The 9,409-nt window shown below is 41.4% G+C and overlaps 1 protein-coding gene across 1 annotated transcript in view; it reads left to right on the forward strand.

Moving 5' to 3' along the window:
- LOC111668033 (carboxyl-terminal PDZ ligand of neuronal nitric oxide synthase protein) overlaps positions 1–4,103 on the forward strand; it is a 48,091-nt gene extending 43,988 nt beyond the window's left edge. The window contains exon 11 of the mRNA XM_023423943.2: positions 1,896–4,103. Coding sequence (XP_023279711.1) covers positions 1,896–2,460 — 565 coding nt within the window. The 3' untranslated portion in view covers positions 2,461–4,103. The remainder of the gene's footprint in view (positions 1–1,895) is intronic.
- The last annotated feature ends 5,306 nt before the right edge of the window (positions 4,104–9,409 follow it).

The following is a 9,409-nucleotide window of genomic DNA, read 5'->3' on the forward strand; positions in this document are numbered from 1 at the left end:
ACAGCAGAGTCAAACTTTAAAACTGTGCCGTTTGTGTGTATAAACCACAAAGACACTGTTACCCCGGGGGAAGTATTAAGGAAGTATTAAAGTGTTCAAGGGGTTTCATTTGGCTTCAGAAGAGCTATGTTGGCTATTATAATTTCCTCAAGTCAAAAATAATTTAGTTTCTTCCTCATACCTTTAAGCTCCTTTTACCTTTATACTCTCACCCACTGGTTTGATGGGCAGTTTCATCTATGCCATGGCGCGCTCAGGAGTCCAGCTGTTTTCCCTACTTATATGGTGCCACTCATGTTTCTTATAGTTATTAATTATATCAGATCAAAGCCTCCTTGAATCCTCACACTTGGCAGCATGACCAGGCCTTATATGCATTGGACTGTATTTGCTCAGGTTTAGCTACAGTGGCCATCCCAACTGGCTTCTTAGGCAATAACCAGATAAACTGTATCTTTGCTAGCAGCTAACTAGATAGCCAGCTAAAAACTGAAATCCAATTATTCTTTCATAAAATATTTGGACAGCTGAACACACAGAAAATCTTTAATATCTTCTTTTTGTAGTTTCGTACTTTCCACAGCAGACATGTTAAATTTAAAAACATGACCAAGTTTCTGCAGCCATGCTAGCAGCTCTTTGAGACTTGTCATAGTCCATTGAGCTAAATGCTAATGCCGGCATGCTAGCATGCTCACAATGATAACGCTAACATTATATGTTTAGCACGTTCACCATCTTGGTTTAGAATTTTAGCATGCTAAAGTTTGCTAATTACTGCCAAACAGCTGAAAATGAATAGGATTAGTGTTGCAGATATTTGGTCTTTAACTCAAAGCTTCAGATACATTTACATTTTGCTCTGACGATAGACTTTTCTAGATGTAAAATCATGGGAACACCACATTTATTACAATTTATACGTATGGACACATGAAGGGCTGTTTCATTGTGTCATGGTGGGGGTAGAGAATAAAGTCAGGGGATTACCAAGTCAGTAGGGTTCATCCTCTAGGCAGCATGGGTGTGTGTTATAACTAATGATACCGCTTATGCCATTGGAGTCAGTGGAGTTCTTGCCTTGACTTTTCCCTCGCAGTGCTCTGTGTGCTCCTCCATTTGTTAGAATAGGACACAGCAGATAATTATGGTTTCCCTGCTCCATTACAACAAGCCTGTCATTACTATAGTTGTTAACACCATCCTCGTACAGAAGCAGAGACAGTAAATATATCAGCAAGTCACATAAGTTCATTACTAAGACCAGGATTCAACCACAGGCCAGATTTCACAGGGGAATGAAGTTAGCAGCCACCAGTATAATGTATATGGGAGGAGTCAGGGAGGAAGTGAAGCTTGTTAGCAAGTGTGTGTCAGGACTCATTTTCCAAGAGAATGACTGTGATTGTGTGTGGTTGTGCGCACTGGAGCTTGTCGTGGCATTATTGTGGTAACATCAGGGAGACTGCAGTGTAGCTATTTCTGGTGTGTATGTTCGAGTGAAGGGAGGGGAAAGCCTGCAGCTCTTTCCTCGCTTCCTTACCCCTCAACTCTTTTTTGCTTTGGCTCTCTTTCTGCCCCTGTCCCTGTGTTTTCTCAGCATGAGAGCTGCGGGATGTAGATAAGTCCCTAGACAGCTGAAACAACAGGGAGCCAGAGAGAAAGAGAGAGTTACTGTCTTGTCTAGTAACAGCTTACGTCACAGTATGCTCAGGTTAATGGCGTATAATGTGACTGATTGAGAGGAAAAGTGGCTTAAGGCTTATTTTCGTACTCCTTGGAACAAAGAAATGATGCTGAATCTGAGTTAGCAAATGGATCCACTGAGAAATTCTCAGCATGTTAACCTTTTTGTCAGACTTCACTAACCAGCGCGTCTGTTCTCTTACTTGCAGGTACAAACAGACAATCCCCAAACTTGACCCTCCTCCACCCTCCCTGAACCGTAAGCGGGCGAGCAGGACCTTGTCTCCAGGGTCAGAAGTCACAGCTGTGCCCATGCCTGGAGAGGTCACCGCTAATGATGCGACCCCCAGCCGCAGCAGCAGCCTCTCATTCCCCGATATCACCCCCAGCTCCCTGTCATCCGCCGATTTCCACTCCCTCAGCAACGGCGAGAGCAGCTCCTGTTCGGCCAGCGAGGACTCGGGGGTCCGCTCCGAGACCAAGTCCCTGCTGTTGCCCCTGCGTGACGACGACGACCTGTTCGGAGACCGCGGGACCTTTTTAACAGCCTCCAGCGGCTGTGACAGTCCCCTGGAAGAGAGGAGTGAAGCAGTTCTCTCTCCCTCTGAGTCGTATCCTGCTGAGCCCCCCAACCTCGCCCCGCAGTCGGACACCTATGAGCACCCACTGCCCTTTTCATCTCCTGTGAATGATACCTGCCTCCACATCAGTTTTTCTGAGGATGAGCTGCTGGAGAGTAGCCAGGAAGATCCTAGTGTCCCACAGCGGAGTTAGGAGGATAGGCTGGTATCACCTTGGAGACCTTTCACTATGTTCTTCAATCAGCTTTTAATGCAATACTTAACTGTCAGACCCTCCTACGTTTGCACTGGGCTCCATTTCAGGACCTTTATAATTATTCTGTCCACTTGTGACACAGTCCAGACATAGCATTGCCAGTAACTGAAAAATAATCTATTGTATAAATTATTAGCCAATGGACAGATTTAGTATTTTTGTAATGAAATTAATGATCTAATTTACTTTTTAGTGACTAGAATGTTAAGCAGAATACATGTAGCAGCTCTTGCACTGTTAAAGTCACACATCATTTACTGTAAGCCAATGAGGGGACACATTTTATTTTTGCTAGTAGTCAACTTTAAAACATTATTTTGTATGATGCTTCGCTGTGGTGCAAACTGTTGTGGAAATGCCATTTTCTGCAGATTTCACAGAGCAAATGTTGGTGATGTTGGGAAGAGCCTCGCCTTCTGAAAATCCCCTGAGTGGATGATGGGTAGAAAGAAAAGAATAAGAAAGTCAGTAAAGGGGAAAGGGCAGGATAGAAGTGAGCAGATGTAGTCGTGTTTTGGTTTATGCACATCCACATGTGGCTGTGTAGTAGGGTATTATATTATCAGAGTTGAGTGGGTTAGAGAATGTTTTGTGCTACTTGTATTTTGGGTTTTTTAGACTAAAAGGTCTTAAAGCAGTGCTGGAAAAATTAGCCGCATAGCTAAAGGGAATTTGTGTTCTGTATTGTATTGATTCTGTATGTAGCATGGTTGCAGTCCTTCAAAACAAAGGGATTATTGCATTGAATGAAAGCAAACCCTCGGTGAGCTAACGGCCTTGAAAGCTTTGGATTGCACCTGTCTGAGCGGGGAGTGTGTCACCGAGGACTCTGGGAAAATGTAACGGGCATTTTTCACTACTTTTGGATTTTATAGACCAACCGATCAATTGGTTAATCAAGAAAATAATTAGCAGATTAATAATCAAAGCTAGTCGTTAGATGTAGTCCTAAATCAATATATGTTTATGCAAACACAACATATCATTAAACAGCCGCCATTGTTCTTAAGTGCTGAAAACGTACGGAAATGAGATGAATAGAGCTGGAACGATTAATTGATTAATCAATTGACAGAAATAATTTAAACAGAAGTAGAAGAAGAACTCAAATGTAAATATTTGATAATATATGTTTTTCATATATTTAGTAAACTGAATATGTTTCGGTTTTGAACTGACATTTTATAGAAGAAGTGATAAATCAACAAGGAAAATAACAAGCAGATGAAACTGACAGTGAAAATAGTTAGTTTTTGCCCTGGAGCTGAACATGTAGATGTTCAAATTCCCATTTTTATTTTACATTAATGTGGCAAGAATGTACTGCGTCGTTCATAGTGTTTTATTCAATGAAGCGCACTGTTGTAACCTATGAGAGGTAGAAGTGACAATAAACGGACGAGAGAGGAAAAGCAGCTGCGGTGTGAGGGGGGGGGGGGGGGGTAAAGGGGCAGGTGTAAAATGCTCACAAACCTTTTTACACCCAGAGACGAGGCTTTTCTCAACATCACGTGTGGCAGGGAGCTATAACAGCAATAACACATGGAAGAAAAAAACAATAAAGAGGAAAAGTTGAAGAAGCACTTACCTGTGTTTTTTTTTTGTTTGTTTTGTTTTTTAAACCCAGACTGTGTTTGTAATCTGTCTGTGTTTGCTTTACTCCTGAAATTGCATGTATTTTACCCGCTGGCTTCTTTGTTGATGTAACTCTTCAGTGTGAGTTGCCGTCACTGCAGCACAGTAAACATTTTTATCCACTCAGTGGGTTGAATGCACTCAGGGAAGATCTGGCTTCAAAAAACGATTGGATTCAAACCACAGAGTAACAATGCAGCCATAGACCTATTAAAAAAAAGTAACGCTGTTCACTTCATCTTTTTGGTTTGAATGGGAACAGGAATGTCTGTCTGCTCTTCTCTTCTGCCCCTTTTTCTCGCTGCATTAATTACGTCTCACATTTTCCATTAACAATTCATGTCTCTCAAACTCTTTCCCACATGCGTAACACTTTCAGGGCTCTTTGAGACTTTTCTGTCACCTTCTCGTAGTTGTTCTGCTCGCGGCGAGTCTTTTGACAGTGAGCTGTTTCTTCTCTGTTTTCTTCAAGCCTACAAAGCTCGTCTCTGCGGTGTGCACTGTCGCCGCCATGCAGGAACAGGTGACTGACAGGCTTAATGTGCTCAGGGTGTCGGTGGGGTGCAGTAATGAGAATGGAGCCCAATAGGAAATCCTTCAGCTCTAAGGTGTTAGGGCTGTTATTTCCCCTGCACCGCTCTGATCTCAGGAGTGCAAACACCACGTCTGGTACACTCTAAACAACAGAATTGGTGAAATGTGTGGTTTGTTTTATTTGTGGCACAGGAGCCCATTTCTCCCCGTATGCCTTCATGTCCTCCTTCAACTTGGAATTCCCCAGATGAATAATCAATAATGCATGATGTCGGTGTGGCTCAGGATAGCAGAAGCTTCTCCCTCCTCTTCCTCTTTGTCTCCAGAGAGGTGGCCTCAATCTGAGGAGGCCTCCTCTCTGAGGTGGCCTCTGTTCAATACCAGACAGCATCTGATCTGCGATCAATCCAACATACCTGTAAAGAGTCAGATCTCAGCTTGATACCGACTGTTAACCTCTGTGGGTTTATATAGCTGCTTAAAAGCAGATGGCGATCGTCCTTCATGTGCCCATTAATGCTGCTGAAAAGTCATTGGTCTTTGTATAGACAGGAGAGAGCCCGGCAGTGATCAAAGCTCTGTGTGTGAAGCCGGCGATCACAGACACAGCGATGAACTCATACACATGTCTGCCCATTATAACAGCTGCCAGTGGAAGAGATATGACGGGAGATTTGGCTTTCTTCTTACTTTTAGAAAATGCCTGAGTACTCAAGTCTAATTATGATATTGACATCATGGTAGAGATGTGACATTTCTCCAAGGCAAAAAATCCCAAAAAAGATGGATCACCTTTTCCCCCTATAGATGTATAAAATCATTTATATAGGATTACTCATTATGGACCAAAAGTGTACAGTACAAGACAAAACTCAATAATACATCTTAAACATACTGTTTAGTTGATAATCTGCACTGGTAATCTAGGATCTACCTGACCTGTAACAGAAACCAGTTCCAAAATCTTATCGGGTACACACTCACAAAAAAAAAAGAAAAGAAAAAGAGAGGTATCTTCTCATTAATAAGGGCGTCTGAGTGTTGATCATCTTTCATTTAAATGCAAATTTGTAATATTTCACTCGAGCCCAAATCAGTCTGAGACATAATTATTATTACGTAACATATCTGCTATTTCTTTCAGTACCAAGAAAATTCATGGAATCAGGCAACCAGGACTCGCCTGCAGAGGAAGAGAGGAGCACAGAAGCTGTGACGTGGAGAAAATGACATAACTGATAGAAAGGTTGTAATACCTTCATGTTTTACAGTTAAATAACTAGTATAATTGGTTAAGGAAGCTTAACCAATTATACTAGTTATTTTTTGGCTAGTTTTTTTGGCAGTTTGTTTAGATTTAACTGCTTCGTTTGGTTATGTGGAATAACAAACTGAATTACCACAATGATGGTTCATCAAATTATTTATTCCTTTATTGTGAAATGCAGCTTTAGCTGAGACTAGGGCAGGTACTTTACTCTTGATAAGGGTTTTTGAAGATTACTACATCAGAGTTCAGTACCGTTTGGTTTTAAGATTCATTTTGTATAGTTACTGAACATTTTACAGGCTGTTTTCATGGGAATGATACATTTCTGTGGCATTATAATTATTTGATGTGGTAAAACATGTTAAAAAGTCAGATTCTTAACTTACTGTTGGCCAAATTTAATCAGTTGTGTGTAGGTAAAATATATTGGGGAGGGAAAAATGTTTGTAAATCTTCCAGTTTTTCTTGGCAGCTAAAAGAGTTAGGTCTCATATTTTTTATCTTTTTTGGACCTTATATCTGTGCAGCTCAAGACTCCAGCAAGTAAATAACAGGAGAGTACTGATCCTGAATTATTCACTTCTGTCCAGAAGGAGTTGTCTGCCAGGCTGTGACACAGCGTCTAGATTAAAGTACCCACAATCATGCCTGCAGAGGCTGGGTCCATTTTTTAAAAGTCTGCAGTTCCTCCATATTCTCCCTCACTTTGCAGAGGTGAGAGAAACCCTTAAAGTCTTGCTGCCATTGGGCCTGAGTCTGGCTTTTTTTTTTCTTAATAGTTATAATCACAGATTAATGGAGAAAGTCAACACCCTGAATGAAACCAAATGTATTCCAGACAACAGTAAGAATATTAATTTCTCATATGTTAAACCCAACAGAAATAGTTCAAAGCATCAGTCATAGTGGAGCATACCTCTGCAGCCCTGCCCAGCCAGAGTCTTCCCTCACTTTGCCATGGCTTTATTTGGAGGACAGACATTTCAGATATGTAAACATTGGTTCCAGGCAGACGGATGGAGCTGGGAATATGAGGAAACAGCGGTGGGACTTTGGAGACCTGCAGCAGCCAGCTAGAACATGACTGTCACTGAGTTGCTACGCCTTTCCATTTGCTTTTCTTTTTTAAACTCTTAGACGGTAAAAAACGTCTTACAACCTCTTGTTTTCTTTTAGGACAGGAGAATTATGTATTTGGAGTAGTTAATGTTGCACTCACTCTTTCTCATATTGTCACTAAAAAGCACACCAAAACACACAATCGCAGGCCAGTCGTGGGCTTCTAGCTGAATTATAGGTTAGACAGGTGAGAGGTGAGACAGGCATGAGGTGTTGTTTCGGGTGGCTGTGTTGCTTGTAGAGCCTGTGAGGCATCTCTGTGTGAGGGCTTTAGGTGAGGGATATCTGGAATCAGGCCCTGGAGGACACACAATCACCCCCAGGTTCAAACCATTTCCTTTCCGCAGAAATATTTTCCTCTGATGTCAAGAAGAGAAGTATTACCCTGGGTATCCCACCCACTACCTGTACATCCATCCCCAAAAGGTCAGCCACAGTCTGAAAGCCAAGCAGCTCTTGTTTGCACTGGGCTCTTTTGCAAAGCTAAATATAGCTATAGACCAAGACTGGAAAGTGATGTTTGATTTTTTTTTTTTTTAGCCAATAGGGGTTGTCCAAAGAAAGAAACACTACCTCAGTATGTTCAGCTAGCTCTGCAGGATATATTGCTTCAGAGCTGCTGCTTGGCCACTTCACTGTTTGGCTTTTGATAGGTTGAAGTGAAGGCCAGAGAGAGACAGTAGGTGGGGTGGGTGGGGGTTAAGCTTGTGATATTCCTGTTTGCTCCCATAAGTCCAGCTTTAGTACGTTGATATAAATAACATGTTACATTGAAGAACTCAGTCTGCTTAATTAATCTCACTCTTGACATAATTGTTTGACAAATTGCACTTTCCTGCCAAGAGTTAGATGAGAAGATCGATACCACTCTCACGTCTGTCATTCTGCCTCCAGGAAACAACCTTATGTTCACACTCTAAAGTCCAACATGACACACGCTTTCACCTTCTCCCACCAGCGGCTTTTATCTGTCACCAAACTAACTGCAAGTCATATCAACCAAAGTATTACAACCTCAAATAGTGTTACAGAGTCATTTGAGTAACGTGTGACAAAGTTTAACTGAAGAGACTGTTCAGTGCTTGTCTCAGTTTGGCTGCTGCTGATACCAGCTCTTGTACACACTCGCTGCCCTTACCTTGCTAACCTGTGGATATTACTCCTGATTCCTGCCGCCTGTGGACTTTAGAGAGACGCTGCTGCACTTTGGTTGATAATTACACAACTGTTTGTGCCTGGAGTCGTTCTGTGTACAAATTATTTTATCATCTCCAGGTTTTCTGTTATTTCTTTTTTTCTGCTGCTGTTGAGTTGGTAGTGTTTGTGTATTTACTGTGAAAAAAATACACAGGTAGCATCAACACAATTATCACAGAGACGTTAAACAGTTCTTGAATTATATATATATATATATATATATAATGTATTTATAATGTGGATTAAACCAACAAAATATGATAAAGACGTAACCTTTTGTCATCTAACTCTAACTCTCAATTTCTCAGCAAAAGGAGTAGATACTGGTAATGCATGTTCAGAAAATTAGAAAATACACACAACAACAATGAACACACAAACACAGACTGTAGTTGTAGGGCAACATTGGATAATAAAGTGTAGTAAATCAGGGTGAAGTCTTGATGGGATATGAGGACAAATGTAATGTTCAGATGAAAACTTCACTGAGAATTATTGCACTTTGATTGTGTGAACGACAATGTAAACATCATTTTGTTGAAAGCAAAATATCCAGAGGGATTCTCAAGAATATGATAATTGATGGTTTTGCACAGAAAGTAAGGAATATGGAATTACAGCATAATATTTTCTCTGGCAGCTCTGGCTGAAAAGCGCTGTGGTTTCTCCCAGCTGCTGCAGGCGATGGGACAGCAGCCTCACATCTCCTCGCAGAAGATCAGAGGGAAGGGGGGAGGAGCAGGGAAGATTACTGCATGTTATGGAGGAGTTAACATGGGGTCGGAGGTTTGGCACCCTTTGGTCTTTGTGAGCATGGATGTGGCGTGGTGCAGAATAGTAATGTTAGTGTTTTTGTTGAATGTGTGTTTGAAAGCCTAGAGCTGCCCGGGGGGATTTAATGTCTGTGTCATTAGAGAAAGCACATACTGTACTATACTGTAGCTCCAAGGGAGTTTGTGCATCTCTGATTATTTTTTGTCTGTGTTTTCACAACCTTTTAACCTTAACCAGGGTACAGGAGGATTATGACAGATGGAAACTCTTGGACTTTAATTAATCCTCTCACTTCAAAACATGAGAGGAAAAAAAACTCTCTCACCCAGTAACTTGCTCTAACTTGATTAAAAAAAA

This window comes from Seriola lalandi, unplaced genomic scaffold (genome assembly GCF_002814215.2).
Source record: "Seriola lalandi dorsalis isolate HSWRI2012SDOR001 ecotype SW California unplaced genomic scaffold, Sedor1 jcf7180002054695, whole genome shotgun sequence".
NCBI lineage: Eukaryota > Metazoa > Chordata > Actinopteri > Carangiformes > Carangidae > Seriola > Seriola lalandi.